Raw genomic sequence first — 27,209 nt, 5'->3', positions numbered from 1 at the left:
CCCTGTTCATGCGCTCCAGCTCCCCCCCCCCCCAGCTCAGACACTACAGGGTTAGTGACTTCTGGGAAGCACATGGCTTTGGTTAACTGCAGAAACGATATTTGCTGAATTATTGACCTTGGGCATCCAGAAAGCATTACATTTTTCACACATTACTCATCCTGGGTAAATTCTTAATTCCAAAGAGTGTCAGTCCCAGGGCACAACAAAATCTGGGTAAACAGCGACTGGTGCTATGCAAATTGAAGGGTGGAGAGCTGCAGCTCCAGAAAGGATAAGTCGGGAGGCAAGGGCAAGGTGCAACGGGCTGGGCCAGCAGTTTATTTTGTGCACTGGAATGCCTATTTTTCTTTTTAATTTTTAAAGACAAGAATTTCTCTGTGTAGCCCTGGCTGCCCTGGAACTTGCTTAGTAGACCAGGCTGGCCTTGAACTCCGCCTCCTGAGTGCTGGGATTAAAGGTATGCATCAGTGCCACCCTGCAGAGCATCTAGTTATTTAAATACTGAAATCTGTAGCAATACTGTAGAGATGTTTCTTAGAAGTGACTTTTTTTAATGTCCACTTCCCTAGTCATGTGTCTGCATTCTGTCCTAGGACTAAGAATCAGGGAATCCTAGGGGCTTAAAGGGATTAAAAGGAAGCGTGAGGGTTATGGGTTCAATGAGAATCTACCAGCTCTCAGGTCTTAAAGCTCAATTACAAAACAAATTGTATTCCCATAAATTTACAAAAAGAAATTGCAAATGCAGTTAAGCAAAAGCAAAAAGCCACTTCTGTCTTCCTGTTGGTCCCACGTGGCAGGGACAGAAGACAGGAAGAATGGCTCCAAGAGCCTGGCGTTTCCTCCAAGGTGTAAGGGGACAAAGACAGTGGCAGTAGGTGAGAGGCAGCAGGGTAAAGCGGGAGGAGCCTGAGAGCCTCTGGGGGCAGCACTGGATGCAGAACACAGAGGCTGAGAGAAACTTGGGAGCTCAGGGTTCCATTGGGGCTTAGGCTGAGGCTGCCCCCAGCAGGCTGTTGTTGAAATCACACCCTTGGTGGCTTCTGGGGCCCAGTCTCTTTTCCCATACCTTTGGGTTTTTTTTTTTTTTCCCCTGGGAGCATATCTGTCAATAGCCACTTGTGCACAAGTTCTTGGCTCAGTATCTACTTCTTGGAACACAAGTGAGAATAATCTTACTTGGTGATGTGGTGTATCTGTGTGCATGGGTATCTTATACATTTATACATTTTATGCACTGGATGTAACTTGATTACTACACTGAACATATAAATATAGAATGTATATTTGGAACATATAAATGAGCTCTAAATGACTGGTTGCTGTTAGCATTAGACAGCAATAAATTAGAACTTTCACATGTAACTATAGCCATATTGATAAAAAAAAGCTCCAATAAACACAATTTTAATAGCAAAATAATCAGGTTAAAATTTCCTGCTGGAATAGACCAATAAAGTTCTCTTTCAAGACATTATCTACCTCAAACATCTTTTCTAATATTAATCATAAATTTACTTAATAACTAAGAAAAACAGCCAGGCACCAATGGGGGGGGCAGTTTAGTACACACAGGCTTAAGCTCCAACCCACGGCAGACAAACCTTGGTTCCAATTCCACACTTTACCACACTAGTTGGGGGATGAGGAGTTTGTGGATTAAACTTTGTATCAGTAGAATGAGTTTAGCAATAGCATGCTCCTTATGAGGTTACAATGGGGATACAGACAAAAACCTCCGGCCAAGGTCTGGTTCTTGTGAAGAGCTCAGCAAAGACCTGTCGCCATTGCTGGCTTGAATCCATGCAAGCAGCTGCCCCCACAAACTATTAGGAGCTCACAGGAGCCCTATATACTCACTTGCAATGTGGTGTCGAAGACAACAAGCTTTGAACTAGTTGGAACGATGTCATAACACTTGTGTGACCTCATGAATCGTATATAAACACCACTTTCTGAGTCTTCTGCTAAAAAGAAAAGGCAATGGGTTAGTTATAATAAACAACTCCCTGACAGAGAATGCATATGCAGAAGACCCGCTGCTAATACTCCATGAGAAGAGGGCATCCACTCTTGCTGATTCTGTCCAGGATAGTTCTGGAAGTTCCAGTTGGCATAATAGAACAAGATGAGAGAGACCTACAGATTGAAAAGAAATCCCCCAAACAGTTTGCAGATGATAAGATTTTCTACTTAGGAAAACGTAAAGAACTTGGTTGGGAAAGTCCTGTATCTAAAAGAAACTAATATAAAAAGTCACAAATAAACCACCATTCCCAGGTCCTGAACTGTTTAAGTAAGCTAGCTGAGTATAAGCCATTCTGCAAGCCAGCGATCAAGCATCCTCCTCCATGGTTCCTGCTGTGTGTGCTCTGGGTGTGGAGTGAGTTCCCCAACAGAGCTAATGCTGTGTGGAAGGCAAGCTTGCCTTCCAGCTCTGAGCAGTTAACAACTCTTGTTGCTCTTGCAGAGGACCTGGGTTTCGTTCCTAGCACCCAATTGGTGTCTCACAACCATTCTTATCTCTAGTTCCTGGAGATCTGACACCCTTGCTCGACATATATACATGAAGGTAAAACACTCAACACAAAAAAAAAACTACCTTATTTTAAAAATTAGCACTCAAAGGAACACATCTCCTTATGGCATCTCCTCGTCCTTTGATGTGGCCGATTCCCACTCCCTTTTCCCTATCACTACCCCTTACTGCCTCCAGAAAGCAGGCAGGGCCCAGCGTGGCTGTAGAGACACATGGGCAAGAGGTGTCATCGGCTTTTCTCAAAGGAAATGTGACAGCCCATAAGATCACACAGTGGGTGCTCCACCCTTACCCTGCCCTGAGCCAGGTCTCAATGGCTTCTTCCTCTGCAGGCAATGGTCTATTTTTCTAATCAACTTTCACTTTCTATCTTGTTAACACTGACTGTACATTCTAAACTCTAATGTCCTTCCTGGGCAATTTCTTTGAATGATCAGACTGTTACTCAACTAATTATTAATTAACTCAGCTTACAGACACCCACTGCATGTGGTTTAGTGTATGTTCTTCCTAAAGCTGGCATAAGACCATGGGGTAAGTGAGACAGGGGAGGGAAAAAGAAAAGAACCTCAGAGTAAGGCTGCACCCATGAGCAGGTTACAGTTCCACATAACTGGAGGCAAAGATGTGACGGGAAGATGCTCCAGCAGGCTGGGTACAGATATAGCTTCCTGCAGGAGATAGTATCCATATGCCTTAGTGGTCAAGGGTTGTTCCTGGGGCATTACCTGCAGTTTTTTCTGCCATGACTACCAAACACTCGGGGTGAAACAGGAGGACAGGGTTAGGAAAAGGATGTGCACACATCATGCAATCTGTCCCCACAGCTCCAGTGTGTCAGGGGCTGAGACTGTGGCACTCCACAGGGAACAGCACAGTGACTGTCTGCCATCCTCACACTGTCAATCACGCCACCCAGGACCAGGTGTGGGTTTATGGGGGCTCAGAATAAGTGAGTCAGGGTGTTGCTGTTTCTTCTTGAAATATTTACCACACAAATGGGGTCCCTCCCAAGAACAACGGCAACCCTGGAAGTGCTAGGTTAGAAGCCAGGAAGGTTCTGTGAGGCGGGCCATACAAGAGGACCAGTAGGCAGCACTGGAACTCATGGAACGCAGCTGGGTGGTTGGCAAAGTCAAGCCTGAGTGAGCCTTGGGGGTGCAGAGCCCTGAGGACCCCATGCTGTTATTGAGCATGGCTCTGATTCTTCAAGGTCGCCACGTCCCTCATCACGTACAGTTGTATGAAAACTCTCAGGGGCTTCCATCCCCTCACTGGGCAGTGTTACTGGTGCTTACAACAATACTGACTGACTTTTTCCAAGCCTTGTTGCAGGAGCAGACTAATGATTCAACCACCATCCTTAGAAAGAATTTGAGACTTGTAGATTGTTAGTAAGGTTAGGCTAGGGTGGTCTTGTTAATGGCTGAGGTATAAAATCTTGGGGAGCAATCTATGAAGTTTCGAAAGGCACACTTGTAATGGTTGGATGAGGGACTTACTGAGGTCATGAAATTAGGACAAAGACAGCCCGGTTATTATCAGTTGACGTGTCTTTCTTGCTATAGATGGGTTGGCGATCAAAAGTAATAATTAATTCCTTGTATCCATTTCTGCCCTCGCCTTCCTGATATAAAGACTGTTGATGAATGGGTGTGTACCCTGTGGATTCAAAGTAGAGCTGACTGATTGCTTTTCATATATGAAAGCTTAGATTTGTGATTCTTTTAAGGTTTTTTATATGACTACCTTTTGAGGTAATAATAAAGTGATTGATCCTTTCTTTGTAACCGCAAAATGAAGCCTGCCAGTTATAGAACTGGCTGACAAATATACCTTGCTTGCTTATATCCTGTTAATCTATAAAAAGTTGGTTGGACATGAATGTATATGGGTTCTTGGATATAATTTGTTTTTCACCTATAATATGTAAAATGTTTAATCATGTAAGGAATATGGAAGGTGTTGTTTTTTACTTGTATTCATTGTAATCATTCACTTAAAAAATAGATTGTAACCACATTGTAATTTCTATGCTACCTGAAAGATTTTGCTGGGGTATATAAGCTGTAAAGAAAAAATTAAGAACACACAGAAGGGATACATCTGAATAGAGGTAAGAAAAGAAATAGAGAGAGAGAGAGAGATAATAGAGACCCTGAAAGAGAGAGAGAGAGAGAGAGAGAGAGAGAGAGAGAGAGAGAGAGAGAATGTGTGTGTGTGTGTGGTTTCCCTTTTTGCTGGCCCCAGAGAGTTAAATTTTGTCCCACTCGCCAGCCCCTGAGAATTAAGTTTTACCCCCTCAGATAAGAAAGTCAAACTGAGCAAGCAGTCCTCTGACTCTGTGCGTGGCTCCCCCTCAATTCCCGAGCTGCTAAAGGCTGGTCCTCCCAGCGGCAGTTCCTCCATTCCATTTCCACCATGCCATCACTGTTAGTACCGGTTTCTTCTCTGTGGGTGAGAGCGATTCAGTCTAGTACACTCACCCAGCACCCAAGTTACAGCTGCCTGCTAAATATCTACGCTTTCAGAATTCGGATGAATGAAACTGAGATAGACACTAACAACAATAAAATACAACTCCAAAATTTACAACAGTTAAATCAAGACTTTTGGGTTAGAGTGGAGATGAGCAGTAGAATGTTTGTTTCTCATGTACAAGGCCCTGTGTTAGATCACCAGCATCCCCACCAAAACCTAGGGGACAAAACAGGATTTTCCTAAGAACTGTACATACAGTACATGCCTATATCTCATTGAATAAAATAAAAATGTGGAAAAACTATGGAGTAGGATTGTTCAAACTTAATTTTTTTTCTCTGTGGCTCTGGAGGCTGTCCTGGAACTCTCTCTGTAGACTAGGCTGGCCTCAAACTCACAGAGATCTGCCTGCCTCTGTCTCCTGAGTGCTGGGATTAAAGGCATGTGCCACCACAGCCTGGCCAAAATAATTTTTTGAAAAAATTCTGTAAATTTTGTATGCTACATTAACTCAGGTGCTCATGGCTAGTAAAGTTGAGAATTAATAATCACAGGGCTCAACAGTCAAGGAGTTTGCCACCAAAGCCCCATGACCTGAATTTGATGCCTGGAACCCACATACAGGTGGAAGAAGGGAACCAAGTCCTCAAAGTTGTTCTCTGATTTACACACACACACAATGCACTCACGCACACATACTCAGACACACACACATACACACACACAAAGTATATGCTCCTTGCTCCACCTCATGCACACACGATAAATAAAAATTAAACTAAGATGAATCACAAGTCCACCTCTTGTCAACCTGACACATAAACACCCCTCCTAAAAACCGTAACATCCTATCCTTGACCTCTAAAAGGCTCAAATTAATTGCTTAAAGCCCAAGACTAAGTTTCTTCCCAGACTCAAGGCAAACTCAACTATGGGTGCTGCCTGTAAAATTTAAAAACAAGCTGGGCATGGTATTATGCAGCTATAATCCCAGCACATGGGAGGCAGAGGCAGGCGGATCTCTGTGAATTCAAGGACAGCCTGGTCTACAGAGCGAGTTCCAGGACAGCCAGGGCTGCATAGCAGTCACACATTCTTTGTTTCCACCTTTATGACAATGTCTCTTCTGGGCAGACTGAGAGTCATTCAAATCTCTGCTCTGCTTTTTGCTCAAATTCTAATTATAAATTTTTAAAAGCAGCAAGTAATATCTGTGCCACAGCTGAACACTGTGATGCCTTGAAATTTCCTCCACCAGGCTTCCAGTTTTTAGAGCATAGAAAGGTAGAGACAAGTTCTTTGCTGGAATGTAGTATGGATTCAAATTCAATTCCTACTGGCATTCTGGTTTTCTGAGCTCCCAGCAGAATAGGCCATTAATCCAGTTTCCAAGCCGACCTCAACATTTGCATACTCTCCATTCTAAAGGCTTGAAAAACAGTGTTAGGACAGTCAACAGCAGCCCAGCTCTTTTGGTGCTCATCTTCAGTGTCAGTTTCCTTAAAAATGTTTTGTGTGTGTGTGTGTGTGTGTGTGTGTGTGTGTGTGTGTGTGTGTGTGTTCTAATCCACAGGAGTAGGCAGTTGAGATTCATCATCCAGCTGTCCCAGAACAACTGTCACAAATAATAAACCAACCCTGAGCGCCTTTAATCCCAGCACTCGGGAGGCAGAGGCAGGCGGATCTTTGTGAGTTCGAGGCCAGGCTGGACTGACAGCCTCCAAAACAATACAGAGAAACCCTGTCTCGTAAAAACCAAAAAAAAAAAAAAAAAAAAACCAACCCTGACCCAGGGTTAGCAGCTTTCACTCATTAGCTTAAACTGTCCATTTGACACAGCCTAGAGTCACCTCCCAGGAAAGCCTCAACTGAGGAACTGCCTAGCCAGACTGGCATCTGGGCATGTCCAAGAAAGGTTATCTTGACAGCTAACTGACGCAGGAGGTCCCTGCCCACGGTGGGCAGCACTATCCCATGGGCTGTATAAGGAATCCACCTAAGCTGGAGCCTGTGAGCGGGCCAGGAAGCAGTGTCCCTCCACAGTTCCTGCTCTAAGTTTCTCTCCCAACTTTCCTCAATGATGGATTGTGGGCTGCAGTGCAAGGCAAATAAATTCTTTCCTTTCCATGTTGATTTGGTCATGGTGTTTTTCATAGAAACAGAAAGGAAAGGACATTGGGATTTCTTTATTTCCCCCTCACGCCCTTATAGCTGAGGAGTCCAACTGTGACAGCCCACAATCACCATGCCTGCCTGCATTTCTCTACACTAGCCACTTAGACTTCCCTTCTGTTTGATGATCTTGGCACTTCTAAGGAGAGCAGATAGACAGTCTGGGGTTTGATGACTTATCTTGGGATTTTTCCTCATCTTACATCAAGGACACACTATCCATCGTGGCTGACTCACCAACTTAGTCACCTGGCTGGGGCTGTCTTCCTCAGGGTCCTTATTTCCCTTTCTGTGTGGTGGGCTCCATCTTCCTCGGGGCAAAGCATCTGTGTAGTCTGGCCTGATGCTTCCGGGTTATAACAGTCGTATGTAGTGTTGCTCTGGTCTCACACAGCCCTGAGTCTGTTCTGGCTGTCTGCCACCGTCCTTCCAGGACTGCCTCCCACTATTGCGCCTAGTCACCCTGATGGGGAAATGAGGCCTTGTTAGCACTCAGTGCTTCCTGGATGAAAGCCAGGTAGGTGCAGAGAGCCAGGCGCCCCCTGAAAAGACACCGGAGACAGCCTCGGGGTCACAGGGGAGTCATGCACCCCACGGTTAACAACATCTTGTATTAGCATGGTACACTTCTTACATAAGGAACCCTCAGAGTATGCCAGTTACCGACTGAGGGCCCCACCTGCTCAGATTTCCTTAGTTCCCTTCATGTCCTGATTCTCTCACAGGATCTTACCCAGGATTCCACACTGCACTCAGCCATGTTTCCTCAGGTGCCTCTTGGCTGTGACAGCGTCTGAGGGCCTTTAGGGGTTGCCTCACAACTAGGGAAAGTCTGATGCTTTTCTCATGGGTAGACTGACTTTTGAAGAAGATCTACAATGTTCTTAAAAAACAAACAAACACAGCACTCTGGAGGCAGAGGCAGCAGGCGGATCTCTGTGAGTTCGAGACCAGCCTGGACTACCAATCGAGTTCCAGGACAGCCTCCAAAGCCACAGAGAAACCCTGTCTCGAAAAAACCAAAAAACCAAAAAAAAAAAAAAAAACCAAAAAAAAAAACCCAAACCCCCCCCAAAAAACAAACAAAACAAAAGACTAAATTAAGCAAAATGGTAAGCAGGCAAGACAAATGATAAAATGTCCATTGGCTTGGAGGCAGGACAGATTACCATGGATCCAGACAACAGCCCACAACCACAGAAACACCTGTGTGCAAAGGCAGGCAAACAGCTTATGCAGATTTCTGATTCTCAGGAGCCATATCCACCGTCTGCATTATGGTAAAGTCCCAATAGCATTTGGGGGTGGAGAGAAAATAAGCAATCTGGAATTAAACAGAAAAAAAAATCAGCCTAAATAAAGAACCCACCCACCCAAAGTAGCTCATTCAGAGTGCACCATTAAAGTCCCTGAGACAGGGAGAGGTCCAGACTTAGGCCCTTTCTGGGCTGAGAGCTCCAAGGTCTCTCTCTCTCCCCGTATGGAACAATATGGCTCTCCACTCTCACTTCTGTGTCCTGCATGCCATGCCTGGACGCTCTCTGACCGGTACTTGAAGAACTGGCTCACCAAGTAGAGAAAGGCTGTTTCCTGTCCGAGCCCAGTGTTGCTGCTAAGGAACACATCAGAAGGCAGCAAACATCCCTACAGTGTGATGTAAAATAAGGGTTAACATAACCTGCAAGGTGGAACATCTAAGCTTAAATGCAAACCATGGCAAACACTAAATGGGAATATGTGCAAGAGAGATTTCTCTTTAGAAAATTGGATTTGATAACCTAACACCATGAACTCAATGACTTGATGTCCTGTCCCACCTAGCCCCATCCAGCCCACCCAGTGGACCCCATTTAATTCAAGTTCCTAGGAGTCTAGCTGGAACCTGTCTGCCTGACTCTACTGTGACACCCCCTGCACCCCACCCTACCTGGTATCATGCTTTGGAGTCATATCAGTCCATCCTCAAAGGAAACACATGGACTTCAGGAAGTTCACTTTGGAAAGGTGTTTCCCTGGAGCCCCACTGTGCCTGTGCACATACTAGGTGCTCTTCTGTCTGTGGTCTACTGCATCCTTTCTGTAGTGGGCTGAACAGTGACACCCTGCTCTCAGAGCTTAAAATATCTGAAAGCAATTGTTTTATAGTTAGGGATTTAAAGATGTCAGACCCCTTATACAGGACAAGGAGCTTGTGACCAGACCATCCTGAACTTGGGACCACAACTCGTCCTCATAAAGGAGAGAAGGGTCAAAAGAGACCCAGGGAGAAACAAGACCGAGCTGGACACCAAGGGCTGCCAGCAACCAGCAGAAGCATAGAGAGGGGGTGAGGGTGGGTAGACAGACAGAGAGACAGAGACAGACAGACAGACAGAGAGACTGAGACAGAGACAGAGAGAGAGACAGAGAGACAAACAGAAAGGGGTGTGCCTGGGAAAAATTCTCCTCCAGCCTCTACAACTGCTATCTTGTATCAGACTGTGACCTTCAAAACCGTAGGGAGAATAAATTTCTGTTGTTCACTGCACATTTGTTAGAGGCCTCAGGACACTAATATACCTTCAAAGATTAGCTCAAAGAACACTTCCTCCTGCAACACCTTACAGCTGGACTTAATTGCTGCCGTTCTGACATGTCCATTAGTGCTTTACCAGCAGTTCCAGTGGAACCTCACATGCCCACGGCACTTATAGGCCTGGCTCTTCCTGAGACTGTAAACTGTCCAGTGAGGCTAGCTTTCCTTTACATCCGGGCACTTGGCAAGTTTCCATAAATGTCAGACACAAGTCATCACTGGCTAAATCATGACAAAGGTGACAACAAGCAGGTTTAAAGGATTACAGGGGAAAGCTCCTGGGGCCCAAAAGGGAAGGAGGGGACTCCTCCAAGTTACACTGACCTCCACACGAGCATGGTGACACCAAAGGCCACTGGCGAGGCTAGCCACAGTGACAATAAACGTTGTTTACAGTACATGCCCTTATAAAATTATGTTTTTGGAGAGGAACATTTGGGGTATGTGTCACAGAAATTGTGACATGGGAATTGTTGATCTAGGAGGACATGGGGTGTTTTCTCCTATGGTCCTGCTAGAGCTCTGCCTTACTGCCTACATGCAGGCATCTCACTGAACCCAAAGCTCGCCATTACAGCTCAGATAGACAGTCTGAGAACGCCTGGGATCTATCCGTCTCCACCTCCCAGAGCTGGGGTTACAAGCACATATGGTCATGCCTGGCTTTTTGTGTGGGTGCCATGGATTTGAACCCATGTCTTCATGTTTCGATAGCAAGCCCTCTTACCTAGTAAGCCATCTTGCCAGCACAATATATATTCTTAAATTTTTGAATATAGCCAAATACCAATTCCAGAGGCACTCTCATAGATTACTAATATTTCCCCAAACCAACCTCCACAGAATTTTAATTTAGAAAGAAATTGCAAAAAAAAAAAACTACACTGCTTCATTTTTTTTTTGTCTTAATTGTATGAAAACAAAGAGGATAGTCACGGTACTGTGTCAGTCAAGTAGAGGCATGAAAAGATGATCCACAGCAGACACCAGAATGAGGGCTAACAGTATAATGGCTTCCTAGTGAGCATTAATCAAAGTTAAAAGCAGGATGGTCGATGAGACGATGACTCAGAAACGGACTCCAGGATTCTTGTGTGTGGAGATAATGCCTACTGATTAACTCACAGTTAACCGGACAGGACCTAGAATGGCCTCGGAGACAAACTTCTGGGCATACCCACGGGAATTAGCTAGGCTAGGTTAAGTGAGGTGGCACCATTCCACAGGCTGGGGGCCTAGGCTGCATGAAAGGGACAAAGGGAGCTGAGTGCCAGCCTTCATCTCTCTCTGCTCCCTGACTCAGACGCAATGTGGGCATCTGCTTCTCACACTTAGTGCCGTAATGGACCCAACAAACCTTGCTTCATTTAATTTGCTTCTTGTCTGGTCTTTTGCCACTCAAGCTGGAAGTGGCCAGCCATGAGTGAGGTCATGGTTCTAAGAGGCAGGCCCTGATCCCGCCCTGGCCCCCCCCCTGCCCCCACCCCCATCCCACTGATTCTTATGGTTCTCTTATGGAACTCTTGACTAGTCTAGAAGGAGAGCTGTCCTGCCATTCTTGGGAACTGGCTGGTCTCAACCAAGAGGGGTTAAGAAAGGATGGTCTCGGGCCTTAGCTGACCTCCCCCACCATCAGCTTCTCCAGGTCTCCTCGGACACAGGAAGGGTGAAATGCAGGCTGCACACATTGCTGTCCGGTCTTACCTTCCTGGACAGGCTGAAACACCATGTCACCACTAGTGTGAACTATCCTCGCCTCACCCTTGAACAAAGTGCTGCTTAGAGGGATCACTGCTCACACCCTATCTGTAGACGCCTTGTCCAGTCATAACACACTGTTTCTGTTTTGTTTCATTTATTTTCCAACTCAGTTCTCAAACTGGCCACAGACACCACTAGGAGGTGATCCTTGACAATTTTTTTTTTTCTTGTCAGCACTGGGGATAGAACCCAGAGCTTCAAACAGTGCTCTCTCCCTGAGCCTCACCCAGCCCTGACATCCTCCGCTTTTATCCTTAAGATGGAAGAGGGAGCTGAGAAGAGGGTGTCTAGACACTTCTAGAAGGTGCCTAGAGGGTGGGGACCACATTATAACAGGATGTGAGGCCAGGATGCTGGGGGTTGGAGGCCAGGATGAGGATGGATGGAGAAGAAACATGGATTTGGAGGCTCAAACCAACAACTTGGTTCCAAGTATTGAGGATGAGAAAGGGGCCAGCATGGATTCCTCCAGTATCTCCTATGAGAACCGAAATTTGCTGCCAGTCATTGCTATTTGAAATGGCAACGAGAAGCATGAAGGTATTTCCAAGTGTAACAACAGCACAGAACAGCTAACTACCATTATATAAATAACAACCATGATACACAGCAGCCAGTACTGTGGCCACTGAGCAGGAGCCGCTGCTCTCAGTTCATGACCAGCATCACCCCTAAGCTCTAAGTCCACAAGGAAAGGAAGCTATCACCCCACTCCACAGATGAAGACACTGAGGCCTGGGGGTTCACATAACTTTCTCTAGAGTAACACGACACTATAAGTGAGAAGCCAGCATTTCCGACATTCTACACTGGACCAGGGGATGGTGGCGGAGTGTGGATAGAGATTCAAACGGAAATCAGAATAGAAAAAGTATGTGCCTAGTGGGTCTACAAGTGTGGGGGGAAAGAGAGGAGAAAGGGTCTGATGTGGGTTCCGCAAATGAAGAGTAAAGGGGGTTCACGGAAGAGCAGGTCCCTGTGGGAGCCTGGAAGAAGCCCCTGGAACTCCACATTCCCTCCTTCTCCAAGCCATGGGAGTGGGCTTGTCCCCAAGAGGGTGTTTGGTGAAACCTGAGCGGGTTCTGTTGCTGGTTGGGGTGTAGCTGGAGGCTCTTCTGTATCTGAAGTAGGGGCTGTATGTGCTTACCCCACATGGGATTACGACCCAAAATGTCAGTAGAGGGCAAGCTGAGAGTCCTGCAGTAGCCTGGCTGGCTTTTTCAATGCTTTAATCTGACTACCTTTCGCCCTGACTTTCCCAGGTGCCTCTACTCCAGGAATGATCTGCTCTCCAAGATCCTGTCCACTGCTACCAGCCTCATCTGCTGCTGCAAACCAGCCTTGGGATGTCTAGGAAGCAGGGGAGGGAACTGTGGGAGTAGAGGCTTCCTGGGGGTCAGGCTGACACACAGCAGGGGCAGATCAGTGAGGTGATGGCCTGTGCCTCTTACAAATTTTCTAATGTGCTCAGAAACACGATGTGCTTTCTTTTCTTTTCTTTTTGGGGTCTGGTTGACACAAGCTCAGGTAATCTTAGAAAACTCAACTGAGAAAATACCTAATGGATTATTAGTCTGTAGGCAAGTCTGTGGGGTGTTTTCTTCCTTCTCTTTTGGTTTTTTGAGACAGGGTTACTCTGTGTAACAGCTCTGGCTGTCCTGGAACTCACAGAGATCCACCTGCCTCTGCCTCTTAAGTGCTGGGATTAAAGGCATGCAGTACAGCACCCAGATGCATTTCTTTTCTTTCATTTTTCAAATATTTTATTTTTCTTATTTTCATGTGCATTGGTGTTTTGTCTGCATGTGTGTCTGTGTGAGATCCCCTGGAACTGGAGTTACAGAACCCGGACACAGAACTACAGCAACAGCAAGGACCATAGTCAGGTCACAGTGATCAACAGCTTGACATGAGGACCAGAGACCCCCTGGCAGGTGCTGGACAGCAGCACCACAGCTTCTTGCAACCTCTACTTTATTAGGGGTCTCGAAACGGACTCTGGGCAGAGCTCTTGGCATTCCTTGATGTGCGTGTGGGGAGACTCCTCCTTCTGCGTTGCTGCAGACTCCTTGCTGGACATCTTAATGTACCTAAGGCTCCTTGCCCTGGCCTGGCTACAGCACACTGGGCTTTCCGCTGCTCACATTCCATGTTTGCACAGCTCTGCTACTGCCTTATGTGTACCCTCGATCCTCTGCTTTCCTCTCATGGCTGCCTTCTCAGACTTATGGATAAAGCTGCCTCACAGAGCACCCATCCTTTCCTGTGCCCTAAACCAAGTCCTGCAAGGCTTTATGGAGTTTACTTACAAATGCTGAGCACCACGTTCTAGAGTGAGATTTTTAAAAATTACTTTTAAACCACTTTTATTAATGTATAATTTTGTGTGTGTGTACAGTGTATGTGTATAGAGTGTATGTGTACTGTGTGTATATACAGTGTGTGTGCAGTATGTGTATAATATAGTATGTGTATACAGTGTATATGTACAGTGTGTATATACAGTACTGTGTGTGTATATACAGTGTGTGTACAGTATGTGTACACAGTGTATGTGTACAGTGCATACACTGTGTTTACTGTGTGTATAATGTATGTATAATATGTATACAGTGTGTATATGTAGTATGTGTATAGTGTATGTGTACTGTGTGTGTATAGTATGTGTACTGTGTGTGTATACAGTATATGGGTACTGTGTGTATGTACATAGTGTGTATGTATAGTGGGTATGTACTGTGTATGTGTATGTACATAGTGTATGTGTATAGGGGGTATGTACTGTGTATGTATATGTACACAGTGTGTGTGTATAGGGGGTATGTACTGTGTATGAGTGTGTACAGTGTACATACGCATATGGAAGCCGGCAGGACTAACCACCCTGTTTTCTGAGACAAGGGCTCACAGAACCTGGAGCTCAATTAAGGAGTCTAGGCTGGTCAGCTAGTGAACTCTAGGACCCAGTGTCCCCACCTCCTGGGACTTCAAATATATTCCACCAAGCCACACTTTTTCTTTAATGTGGTTTCTGAGGAGCAAAATCTTCTCTTCATGACTGTGTGACAAGTACTTTGCCAATTAAAGTATCTCCCCAGCTCCTATAATTTCTTCTTTTTTTTTTTTTTTGACAGGGTCTCACGTATCCCAGGATCAAACTGGACACATACTGAGGATGACCTTCAACTTCTGATCCTCCTGCCTCCACCTCCCAGGTGCTGAGACAGGTCTACACCACCCCGTGTGGCTCCTGCGGTGCAGGGGCAAGACCTGGGGCTTTATGCACGTTTGGCAAGCCTTTCACCAACTGAGCCACACCCCTGCCATGCTATAGTCCCCCTATTTCAATATGACTCAGTGACGTTTTCTCCTGTGGGGACTGGCAGGAAGGAGTGATAAACCAGGAGAACACACACCAGTAACAATCACTCAAGAAAATACTGGAAAGCTCTAGAAGTTATTGATGCAGTGTCTCACATCTGACTCACAAGCCCAGGCAGGACAGGGAAGTACTAACTGGGAATGATGCTAGCCTTTAGAAAACGCAGTCTACCCCAGTGACACGCCTCCTGTCCCTTCCAAACAGTTCCTCCATTTGGGGGCCAAGCATAAGATATATGACCCTATGGGAGCTGCTTTCATTAAACCCGCCATAGTCCTACTTTTCTTTTTTAAAAAATTTCTTATGTGTACACATGTTTTGCCTACATGTTTATCTGTATACCACATGTGTGCAGTGCCTGTAGAGTCCAGAAGAGGGTGTTGGATCCCGTGGATCTAGAGTTTCAGAATTGTGAGCCAGCGTGTTGGTTCTGGTTTCTGCAAGGGCAGCAAGCACTCTTAACCGCTGAGCCGTCTCTTCAGCCCCGCCCTTCTTTCCTTTTCTTTGGATCTCTTTAAGAATCTGTTGACAGTTAGGACACCTCTCTAATTTCTGACGCTTTGTGGTTTCATCTCCTCTTGAACAGACTTGACAATGTTATTGCTTCCTCCAAGAACAAGGCCTCATCTTTGCCGAGCAGGGCTACTTTTCTATGGGATTTCATTGGTTTCTGTCATTTCAGCAGATTTTAGGAGGGAAGAAAGATGAAAGAATCTATTCAGCAAACCGCCAGAGGGTGTGAGATCAATTTTGTCAGCCAGTGCAGGTGAATTCAATATGAGTGCCTCCCGAGTCCTCAAAAACCCCCACAAGCATTCTGCAGTTAGACTCTGTGACAAAAGGCTACCTTCATTCCAGCTGAAGCAATACCACTTTCTCCAGAGTTTTGGTGTAGACCCACAACTATGTGCACACCGTCGAGGGATTAGCTGCAGACCCTCCTGTTTCAGGTCCACTGGCTGTCTCCATTGTGGCGTGCCACTGCTCTTAATGGCTGGAGACACTTCTGTCAGGATGTGGGAGAGCCATCTGCAGGGTCATCACAGACACTCGCTGCGGATACCTCTATCATCACAGGCCTGGGAGGTCACAGTCAGTCAGCTCTAGCAGGGACTCAGGCTGAGCGGCAGACAGTGGGAAGAAGAGCAAGGCGCAGGGGGCTAACAGCAGGCACTGCGGCTCTTTCCGTGTGACCTTCAGCAAATTTGTCCTCTGGAGAGGACAAACAACTTTTCTTACAGTCCCAATTCTCTTTTCCTCTCCCTTCCCAACCTCCTATCATCTACCCTTCCTCCCCTCTCTCCTTTCCTTCCCAATCATCCCAGAATTCTGTGACCAAGCGTATGGAATTCCCTGCCCACTGAGCACGATGCCTGCAGGACCAGCTGTTACATCCTCAAGTTAGTTCAGTTTTGACAGTCCACCTGGGGTGACATCAGAGTCACAGGTGTGGGTCTCAGATTCCAGGTCTGCCTGCAGACGTCCTTGAAGATCCCAGGTGCAAATTCACCTCTGAACTCTCTGACTGACTGGCTATGAATGAAGGTTCCTGTGACTCTCCTCGGGATCCATCAGCATTTGAAGTTTATCGCAAAGACACACATGAAGATGTAAGGAGGAGGGGAATGAGCACAGAGGCAGAGCTTTCACAGGCCTCCAGGTATTCAGCTATCCAGAAACTCTCTGGAGTCTCTTGTCTTCCAGGGTTTTTAATGGAGCAGGCATGACTGATTAAAACACTGGCCACTGCTGACCAACCTTAGGCCACTTTCTCCTCCCCGGAGGCTACGAATGGGTCTCAAAGTCCCAACCCTGAATCCTCTAACTTTGCCCTAGTCTTCCTGGTGACTAGCTTTACCCTGAAGTTACCAAGGGACAGCCAACCAGCAATCAATATTAGCATACAAAACAATGTATCACTTTGAAGATTGAGGATTTTAGACTCTCCCTCAGATACAGACTCTGCAACTGGCTTCATGCCCCGTCTGCCTGAGCGCCTCTGAAGTGTCCAATCACTGGGCACAGCATTCTAGACTGCACAGATGGGTGAAGATGCATCCTCTCCTCAGAGAGACTTGGTACCTCCACTCCCCTCCACTTCTCCACGTTTTCATCATTACCAGAGTCAGGCCTCCCGACCTCCACAGTGCCCTCAACACATACACCTCACTTTTTCATCAAGAATCAACCACCTGAAGTACCCCAGGCCTTTATATGTTCAAGTGTTAAGGCTCCAAATCCAGGCAACAAATACTTGTAGAAAATGAAGTCACAGCACCACCAGGACCTGCAAAGGCAAGTTTCTGCTTTGATTCTTGGAGCCTAAGATTTAACAACAAAGAAATACACATGACCCCATTTTTCCCTTAATGCATTTGAGGATCATGGGGGCGCAGAGATACTCCACCAAGTCCTGTCTGGGGCTCAGACTTGCAAGCCTGTTACCTTTTTTCCTTTCTTCCTCTACGCAATGGAGATGACAAGGATCTCTGCTGCTTACGGTCATTTTAAGGATCAGATTGGGCATGCAGGGCTTAGCAAGAGAGGGAAGATAAAACCACCCAGAGAGAGCAACAGCCTGCAGGAAGACAGAAGGATTGGTGGGGTGGGTGTTCGGGCATGCGTGTGTCTGTGTACGCTCGCACAAGGCGAAGGACCTCATAGAAGGCTGGAAGGGCTGGAGGGGATGATGGGAGGAGGAAGACGGAAGGAAGGAAGCAGGAGGGGACCCCACGGACAGGCAAAGGGTGGTCAGGGGAAGTTTACAGGCGGGATTGGAGAGGGCAGAGCAAGCTGCAAACATACACCTGAAGTTCAAAAGGATGAAGATGGCTGGGCTGGCAGGAACCGAGAGGCAGTGCCTAGGTAGCAACCTAAGATGTGTAGGAGAGGTAGCTGGGAAAACCATCATTCTCTTAAAACAGGAGGAGGGAAGCACCACTCATCAAACTAAACTGACAGAACAGACTGGGGCTGCGGAGAAAGAGAGGAAAAAGTTGGTTAGGGCTCAGTTTGGTTTGTCAATGTGACACACACTGGGTCATGTGGGAAGAGAGAACCTTCAACAGAGAAAATGCCTCCATCAGATTGACCCACAGGCAAGTTCCATTTTCTGGATTAATGACTGATGTGGGAGGTCCCCGCCCCACTCTGGGGATACCACCCCTGGGAGGGAGGTTCTGGGTGGTATAAAACTGCAGGCTGAGCAAACCATGAGCAACAAAGCCATTCCTCTACTTCAGGTTTCTGCATTCAGGTCCCTTCCCTGATTTCACTAGTGACAGCAGGTGACCTGGGGATTGCAAGATAAACTCTTTCCTCCACAGACAGAAAAAAAGAAAGAAAGAGGGGAGAGGAGAAGGGAGGGGAGGAAGAGATGAGGAAGGCAAAAGGACCATACTAGGGGGATCATGACAGCCAGGCATCTGTGTAGGACACAGGCCTGAATGCAGAGGTGTATGTCCTTAGACACTAAGGCTTCTTGGTAATGAAATCAAATGCTGGGCAGCGTGCACGCTGGTCAGAGTCGGGGGGGGGGTGTGAGCACTCTTTTAGGTTAAGTGGGCCTCAGATGGAGTCACAGGAGCATCTGGTATCTTCCATTCAGTAAGAAAGGGTGACTACATGGAGCTGTGAGTCACACCATGTTGCATTTGCTGGAAAAGGAAGAGAATAAGCCACGGGGAAAGTCACCAGCCAGCCATGGTGAGGGACCCACAGGGAACAAGCCACCTCTCCAGCTGCATCACAGAAATTATGGGTGAGCTCTGGGAAGAGGGCAGAGGGTAACTCTGTGGCCTACAGGTTAAGAGGGGAAGATGGCTGATTGCTGCCCACCGGATTCTGAGAAAGACGTCTCCACTAATCTTGGTAAGTTTGGATGCAGGACAGAATTGGGGTAAAGAATAAACAGAAAGTAACCACGTTAAGAGGGCTTTCTGAAGGGAAGATGGCCCCACACTGAACTTGACTCTACATACCACGTGTCTGGGATGTAGCTTTCACTGTGCATGGCATGCCATCTTAGTGAAGATATGTTACCTCTTCCCTTCTGAGTCTCCTCTTCTATGAGATGGGGGTGGTAATGGTATTTGCCTTAGGGTCATCTCGAGACTTAGCATAGTGTTACAATATACACCAGCGATTATTATAGATCTAGGAGACAAAAACATTAAAAATGCCTCCAATTTTTCCAGTGATGCCAATGCTGCTGTACAATCAACATCATTCCTCTCCGTACCTGACAGGTGAAGCTGGAGGTCAGAATGGTCAAACCACAGGCCCGGACTCTTGTGAGTGGGCTGGTGACGTGCCAGCTGGACAGCGATGGGATCTGGAGGCCATTTCCCACCAGGCCCAAGACAGTCAAAGCTCTCATAAGCCTAGTGAAATGACCAGAGGTGTTATCTTAGTTCTTGATGACTTCTACTTGGTTCCAGGCACTTGCAAAGCCTGGTGATTAGTCCTACTTTCCAATATCCACACACTCTCAGGCACTACTTCCCTGCCCGTTTAAACCAGTCAGGGGTCTTTCCTTTCCAGGCAACACAACCTTTTCCTGTCTGTCTGTCTTCCCCTGCTCTATGCTACTTGAACAGAATCTCACGTTCTGGACAAAGTGCAGATATTTACTTTGCCCTTGACTGTTATCCATGTCTGCCAAGTATCCACCTGGCTGTCTCGTAACATTGGGGAGGGCATCCCGTGGCAGCTGGCACAAGAGGGAGTCGGCTCTCATGGCCAGAGAGGAAGAAACAGAGCAGTGGGTTATCTTGATCCTTTATAGCCTGTCCTTGGAAGACCAATCTATACCTGGGAGACTAACATCAATCCCTTCTGAGTATGTGCCCAGAGGCTGTGTCACTTCTCTGGGGCCTCTCTCTTAAAGCTCCATCACTTTCCCGTGTTACATGGGAACCAAAATCTCATCCCAGAAACTCCATGCAAAGCATATCTACTAGATAACTAATGCACATACCATCAAGCTGTGTTAGAATCTGACTTCAAATGTACTGAAACATGATAAATACAGGGAGAGCCAGGCAAGAAAAATTCAGCTACAGACACTTCAAATGACCTTAATTATTTGTGTGGTCTGGAATCAAGATATCCCTTGCCTATAAACACAGCAAGGTGAGAGTTCAGAGAGCACCAGACCTTCTGAACCTGTCACTTGACATGTCTACCACCAGAGGTCAGCACCCCTCACGTCACAAGCAGCAAACCTGCAAGCTGACTCTGCCACACCTCACTCTCAAAAGCTCTGAAAGCCAAGTGAGAAGGGACTGTTTCGTAGGTTACTCCATCCCCGCAGAGACAACTGGAGCCATTTATGTCTTCCCCTTAATTTCCTATCCTCATAAAAATTTAATACCACACGGAAACTGTGTGCCTGTTCGTGCGCGGTGAATGGTAACCCTGTGAAGTACCACAGACTGCTGTATGTCCACAATGTGCTGTTGCCACAGAGAACCCATCTTCACTCACTTCAGAGCATCACCTCCAGAGGTGATGATAACCCCGGGGTGTTAATGGGCATAATTTTTCCTGCACTGGTCATCTGGATGCTCTGGAGTCTGCCTTCCAAGCAGGAATGGAAAGTAAGCAAGAGCTCTAAGTGCTGGGGTGTTCGGCAAGTGGTCCAAAATGATGACAACACTACAGCAAGGGCTCAGGAGGCTCTGGGGATCATCCAAGGAAAGGCCACCACCCCTTCATGAGATGGGGCTCAACCAGAGATGTTTGTCTGAAAGGTGGTGCTCATCCTCCCAAACAAAGTAACCTGTTCTTTCTTGTGTGTGTTAGGTATTCACGTGTCCATGCACTTAAGTGTGGGGTGAAGGCCAGGGTAGCTGCTGAGTCTGGTTGGCCCCCAAGCTCCAGGGATCTGCCCGTCTTCACCTCCCCAATGTACAGGATTACAGGACTGAATACAGGACTGCACTACTAAGCCCAGCTTTCATATGTGGATTCTGAGGGCTGAGTTTAGGTTCTCATGTTTGCTGTCTAGTTTTTTTTTTTTTTTGGCCACGTGACACCTGGGAAGGGAGAATCTCATTTGAGAAAACATTTCTATCATACTGGCCTGAAGGCAAGTCTGTGGGGGCATTTTCCTGATGAATGATCGCTGTGGGAGGACCAGCCTACTGTGGGTGGTACCACTCCTGGGCAATGGTCCCGAATGATACAAAAGGCAGCCCGTGTAAGTCATAGAAAGCAAGCTAGTAACACTGTATTCCACGGCCTGCCTCCAGGTTCCTGCCCTCACTTTCCTTACACCCAAAAGCTGGAAGATGAAATAAACCCTTCCTCCTCCAAGTTGTTTCAGGTGGTGGGGTTTCTCACAGTAACAGAGAGGAAACTAGGACACCATAGTTGAGCAGCAGATCCGTTACTGAGCTATCTCCTCAGCCCCTTTCTTACTTTTGATCACTCTAGACTCAGTTGTCCAGGCTTCCCACAGCAAGGCTGTGTGGGAGTGAGGTCTGGAAACTGCTTGGTGAAGAACCAAGAGGGCAGGATGGACAGATGAGGACGGGTAAGAAGCCAGTCAGCAGGGACGATGAAAGACCACAGCAGCAATCATCTTACACCAGAAACTCTGCAATTCCCCAGACTCTGGGGAATGGCAGGACGGAGACCAAGAATGGAGCTAAACCCTAAAAGGGATGCCCAGCTGGTGAACAGTGCCAGGGTACCTGTATACTGAATCACCAGGAATGCAACTACAGAGAGAGATGATCTCTAAAGCAGTCAAGCCTGTGCTTGGGTGCTCAGAACCAACCAAGAAATAAAGTCAAGGCATATAAGATAGATAGATACATACAAATGCTGGTCCAGGAATTTGAAAATTAAGAAAGTAAGCACATAAAGTGATGGCTTTCGAGAGGTTCTGTTCTCATGGCTGTGCACACATTAGACCACAGTCCTCCCACCATCATGAAGTACAAACATTTAAGGTGGTCCTTGGGATCTCAGTGGTAGACACCAGCAGAGCCAGAGGATGGGAGACAGGGAAAAAAAAGCACACAGTGGGGCAGCCCCAGAGAAAAGATGAGGTTTGGGGTTCACCTTGAAGCTGTAGGAAGGTTAGTGGGAGGCAGAAAGGGTGAGAGAGACGCTGAGGGCCGGGAAGCAGGGCTTGTCCTGCTATGTCTAGGAATCAAATCTGGCCCATTGCATAAGCCAGTTTTCTTGGAGCCTCTCCTTGCCCACTGTTTGGCCTTGGGCTTCTTTCGTGCAACAAGGGCAAGCTGGGTGGCTATGACAAGGCCTGAGACCACACAGCCCACAAGACCAGGCCCTTTGCTGCATCTGCAAGACCTAGAGCCTCACTCTTTAACAGGAAGCCTATGAATCAGCAGAGAAGAGGCCCACCAGAGTTGGGCAACAGGAAACATGCAGACCCCATCCCGAATCTGCAGAATTGGGGGGCCAGTGATGACTGCCCTTTAAAAAGGTCTCAGGGGATTCTTCTGCACAGAAAGGCACTGGGAAGATCCAAGCCCACGCCGATGTGCAGCCATGAGAGCAGGAACACCTCCCTACCAGTGTTGGGGTATTAGTACTATAGCTCAGGTTTTGTTTTTTTGTTTTGTTTTGTTTTGATTTTGAGACAGGGTTTCTCTGCATAGCCCTTGCTGTCCTGAAATTCACTCTGTAGACCAGGCTGGCCTCAGAGATCCACCTGCCTCTGCCTCCTGAGTGCTGGGATTAAAGGTGTGCGCCACCATCCAGCTCATAGTTCAATCAACAATGACCCCAGCCATGTAGTGCAGGTCTCACGTCCAACTCCTCTTCCCTCTTAGCTTCTCAATGCCCCTGGAAGCCTTCTGACAACAGGGAGAGAGTTGAGAGTCATTAGGAAACAGAAAAAGAGCTTTCGTATAACACCACCAGTTACCGGGTACTTCCATGTGTAATAAATGGATCATCTCTAGGCCATGCCTCCAAAAGCCAATGTGTGACTGAAGAGGTTAACTGGGTGACAAGGAAGTTGAAAGACGAACACAGGACACACGCAATCCGGACCTACTCTGGACAGTTAGTGTTGGTTCTCGGGATACTTATAGGTGTGAAGCCTTACTGACGCAACTTCTTTCTCCCCTTCAAACAGCAGCTTTCCAGATTTCAGGAGAACAATTTAAAGTTCCAGGGAAACAAAGCAGTGTTCTGGACTATTCCGCCAACAGCACTCCCTCTTCTAACTCAGCATGACAGCTTCCAAGTAACTGTTTAACATTCTGCCTTCTTAAAAATCTAGAAACATTTGACAGGGTTATTTGTGGGATTCAGGGTACTTAAAAGCAACGATGGAAATACAGATAAAAATAGATGGGTGGAGAGGGGACACTCCTTTCTTATTTTTACAAGCTCAGCTTTAGTCCTGTGCATTCACGACCCAGGCAGGGGCAGTGCAGAGGTGGAGGAGTGCAGAGCTAACTTTGAGAAGTATGCATCATATAAATCTCAAGGAGAAGCAAAAGTCACGAGGGGCCGGAGAGACTGTGCAGCGATTAGGAGCACTGACTGCTCTTCTAGAAGATCCAGGTTCAACTCCTAGTATCCACGTGGCAGCTCACAACTGTCTGTAACTCCAGTTGCAGGGGATACGACACTCTCACACCAATGCACATAAAATAAAATAAAGAAATTAAAGGAAGAAAAGGCACGAGACCCATGCTAAGCAGAATTCCCATCTGACTCAATAATCAAAGTCTTTAAAGGTCTAGGGATTCGGCACACAGCTAATGGCACTTAGTCTGAGTAACATTTACAAGTGCAAACTACAAGTTTGCACTGTCTGAATATCACAGTACAGACGCTTCCATTTAACCCTGAAAGCATCAGGGCATTAACTCCATTCTATATAAGAGGAAACTAAGGCACAGAGAACTCACACCGCTTGTCAGGGGACCCGACAGCCCACTAAGAGACGGAGGTGAGATATGAGCACAGGTCTAGGTTCTCCCACAGGAGGCTCCAGCTGGGAGCCTCATTTCAGTCTGCAAACGACTCCATGTCACACCATAAGCCCCGCAGCCGCAGCCGGTTGTCAGTCACTACCTGCTTCCCAATATACTAACACCAAGGGACAAGGAGGTGCATCCAAATGAAGACACAGGCTTATCTTTTCAGAGGACAAAACACAAACAAAGCCTGGACAAAGTCTGAAACGCGCCACTTGTTAATAACGAACACATTTCTATAGACACGTTATCTTTAGGCCAGCATGTTTGTGAAGCGCTACTACAGCGAAGCTACAACAAGCGATGCCTAATGCTATCAGGGTAGCACTCCCCAGCTGGTTGTGCATGCTTATTTAAGTAATTGCCTGAACATAAATGAACAGGGTATTAAAGTAAAGTTGGCACAAGGGACAGCATCCACACGGCACATTCTTTGTTCCAGGCCCTTCATTCTGTCAGTACTCTTGGAAAAGGGAGCAGCCGCTAAATAAATCATGGGAGTACATGAGACTGCATAAGGCCTTTTATAGTCTCCAAATGGTCATGCAGCTTATATAAAGTTCATTTTCGACTTCCCCGTTTAAATGTTAGCAGTCTCAAAATAAGGTCCAGGCTATTTACCTGTAAGAAGATACAATTAGAAAATAGGGCAGGAAGAAGAAAAACCAGGCGACAGGAGAGGCGGCAGGATGGCCAAGTGTGAGGGGGTCGCCTGAACTCAAACCAGTTCAATCAGCCACTTCGGTTTTGCCGATTTAACTTTATCAATTGGGGGGTGGGGGAGACACACCCTACTGGAGGTATTTCCACAAATACAGATAAGGGAACCTGTTTGTTATTTGAAGGCAGGGGCGGCCTGTGTGATTCCGGGGTGTCGTCGGAGTGCGTGCTGTCACGCACAATTAGGGCTGCATGACACCTGGCTCTCTCTCGAGTTCGGGTGCCGAGGACAAAAGGGCCGTCCCTAGGAGCGCGCGGGCGGCCGCTCCCGGGAGCAGTGCTGCATCCCCCGGACCCCGGGTGTGTTCGCGGGAGCGGGGCTGCGTCGCTTGGAGAGGAGCTGCATTCCCTGGTGCCAGGACTGCATCCTCGGGGCGAGGCTGTGTCCCCGAGAACCGGGCTCCATCCCCGGAATCAGGCTACAACCCGGAGAATAGGGCTGCATCTTAGCGGTCAGGCAGTGTCCCCGGGAATCCCGCTGATTCCCCGGGGCTGGGTGCTTCCCCAAGAACCGGACCGCGTCCCCGGGAACCGGGCTGCATCCCGGGAGCCCAGGGCTTCCCTGGGACCGGGCTGCAGTCCCGGTGGCCACCGCCGGCAGCGCAGGATGCGGGTCGCGCACTTACCTTCCTCCTGGAACTCCAGTTTCTCCAGCATGCCGGCTTCCGCGGGTCCCGGGGCCGCCGCCAGCGCCGCCTGAGGGGGAGGAGGAGGAGGACACGGATCAGCATGGGCCGCGGCGATCCGGCTTCTCTCGCCCCGGGAGGAGGGGCCTGCGGCGGTGGCGGCGGCGGGAGCGCGCCGCGGGCCGGGGCGGAGCGCGTGTCCGCGCAGGCCCCGCCGCCGCAGGTGGGCGGCGATGGCACGCTCCGCTCTCCCCGCGCCTTTGGTACGGCCCGCGGGCCCGCGTGGGAAGCGGGAGCGGCGGTCCCAGCGCCGCGCGCGCCACGGGTATGCGCGTCCTCGGGCAGGAGTGGGTACGCGGGCACGCGCCGTGACTTCGGCGGGGGCGCACTCCCCTCTCGGGGCCCCGCGCTGGCGGCAGACCGCTCCCATACAAGGGGAGGCTGCCCGCCTGCCCGCCCGCCCGCCGAGCCGCGCTGCGCCCGAGCTTTGGCGCGCTCCTCCGTCCCTCCCCGCCCCCTGCGCGGCGCGGCGGATCTCTAAACCGGCTTCCTCTGCTCGCAGCTCGCTCCTCCCTCACCGCCGCCGCCGCAGCTTGCTGCCAAAAGTTCGCACAATTTAAATCTGGCCCCGGGCACGCCCGTCACCCTGGACTTGGGTATCTGAGACTTCCCGATGTCGCCACCGCGGGGTTGGCAGGCAGAGAGGCTGGCGGCCGCCCGCCGTCGGGAGGAGCGGCGCCCGCAGGGAGGGGCCCGAGGCTGCAGACTGCCAGCACCTGCGGGGGCCACCGACCACGGCAGGATCTTGTCATTCTTTTATTTATTTATTTATTTATTTATTTATTTATTTATTTATTTATTTATTAGGCATGCCTGGTCACGGGAGATGGCCAGTTCAGGCTATGTATCAGCTATTGCTAGCATTATTTTTTTTTTTCTCCAGATTTATTTTGGTAAAAAAAAATCAGATATAACCTTTCAAAAATTACATTAATGTTTAACATGCATTCAAATAACTTTCTTTTTTTTCCAGTTTAAATTTAGATAAGAAACGAGGTTGCTTCACAAGTCAGTTCCAGGTCCCACTCCCATTCCCTCCCCTCCTCTCGTGCCATCCCCCCAACCCCCCCTCGTTATCCCCTCATTCCCACAGGGAGGGTGAGGCCCTCCATGGGGGTGTCCATAGTGTGTCATTTCATATAGGGCAGGGCCTAGACCCTTCCCCAAGAGTTCAGGGTGAGAGTGCACCTCACATTGTTCTATGGGAGTCCAAAGTCCGTGTGTATACTCGGGATGAGTACTGATCTGCTGCCCAAGGCTCAATAGATTCCCTAGGCCTCCTCACTGACACCCAGATTCAGGGGGGTCTTGATCAGTCCCATGCTGGATTCCCAGGCTGATGCCTGGGATTCAAGAGTTAACCTTTGTCTGGTCAGCTGTTTCTGGGGGTTAAACCAGCCCAGTCTTAATCCCTTTGATCATCAGTCCTCCCTCTCTGTTACTGGCTTTCTTGAGTTCAGCTCAGTACTTAACCGGCCACTAAATGAAGTTTCTGTTTCCCAGACTCTCTGGCCATAGGATTGTAGGCTGGCACTCCCCAGATCTACGTCTAAAATCCATATATGAGAGAGTACATGCCATGTTTCTCTTTTTGTGACTGGGTTACCTCACTCAGGATGGTTTCTTCTAGTGTTATCCAGGATCTTGTCATTCTTACAAGCACTGAAGGGGAGGTGGAGACCTCTTTGAACAGCTTAGATAGGTCAATAACTAAATCTAAAGCGTCCCCTCTCAAAAAACAAAACAAAAAACGTTTTTTTTGTCATGCTTTTAGTGAAAAACTGAACACTTCTAAGTTCACAAGTTTCAGTTTCACAGCTCTCAACCAAGTACAAGGGATAAAAGGCAGATTGGAAGAGAGGGCCTGAGGTCGGGAGGAGAATGTGAGGTCGGGGATGAAGGAAGAGTTGGAGGGGAAGAG

General features: G+C 47.9%; 1 protein-coding gene across 5 annotated transcripts in view; it reads right to left on the bottom strand.

Annotated features, from left to right (window-relative positions):
- Positions 1 to 27,209, bottom strand: part of Prkag2 (protein kinase AMP-activated non-catalytic subunit gamma 2) — a 249,890-nt gene that overhangs the window by 24,874 nt on the left and 197,807 nt on the right. For 3 of the 5 annotated variants that reach the window (XM_040737111.1, XM_013126117.3, XM_040737113.1), the window contains 2 exons: positions 25,229 to 25,298; positions 1,864 to 1,970 (listed from right to left, as the gene is read on the bottom strand). In XM_040737111.1, coding sequence (XP_040593045.1) covers positions 1,864 to 1,970; positions 25,229 to 25,298 — 177 coding nt within the window. Of the gene's footprint in view, positions 1 to 1,863; positions 1,971 to 25,228; positions 25,674 to 27,209 lie in introns of those variants that run through there. The other 2 variants (XM_040737112.1, XM_005087228.4) reach the window with 2 other exon arrangements.

Source organism: Mesocricetus auratus, unplaced genomic scaffold (assembly GCF_017639785.1).
Source record: "Mesocricetus auratus isolate SY011 unplaced genomic scaffold, BCM_Maur_2.0 Super-Scaffold_100676, whole genome shotgun sequence".
Taxonomy (NCBI): Eukaryota; Metazoa; Chordata; class Mammalia; order Rodentia; family Cricetidae; genus Mesocricetus; species Mesocricetus auratus.
The sequence above is the reverse complement of the archived record's forward strand: the minus strand, read 5'-3'. Positions and strand labels throughout refer to the sequence as shown.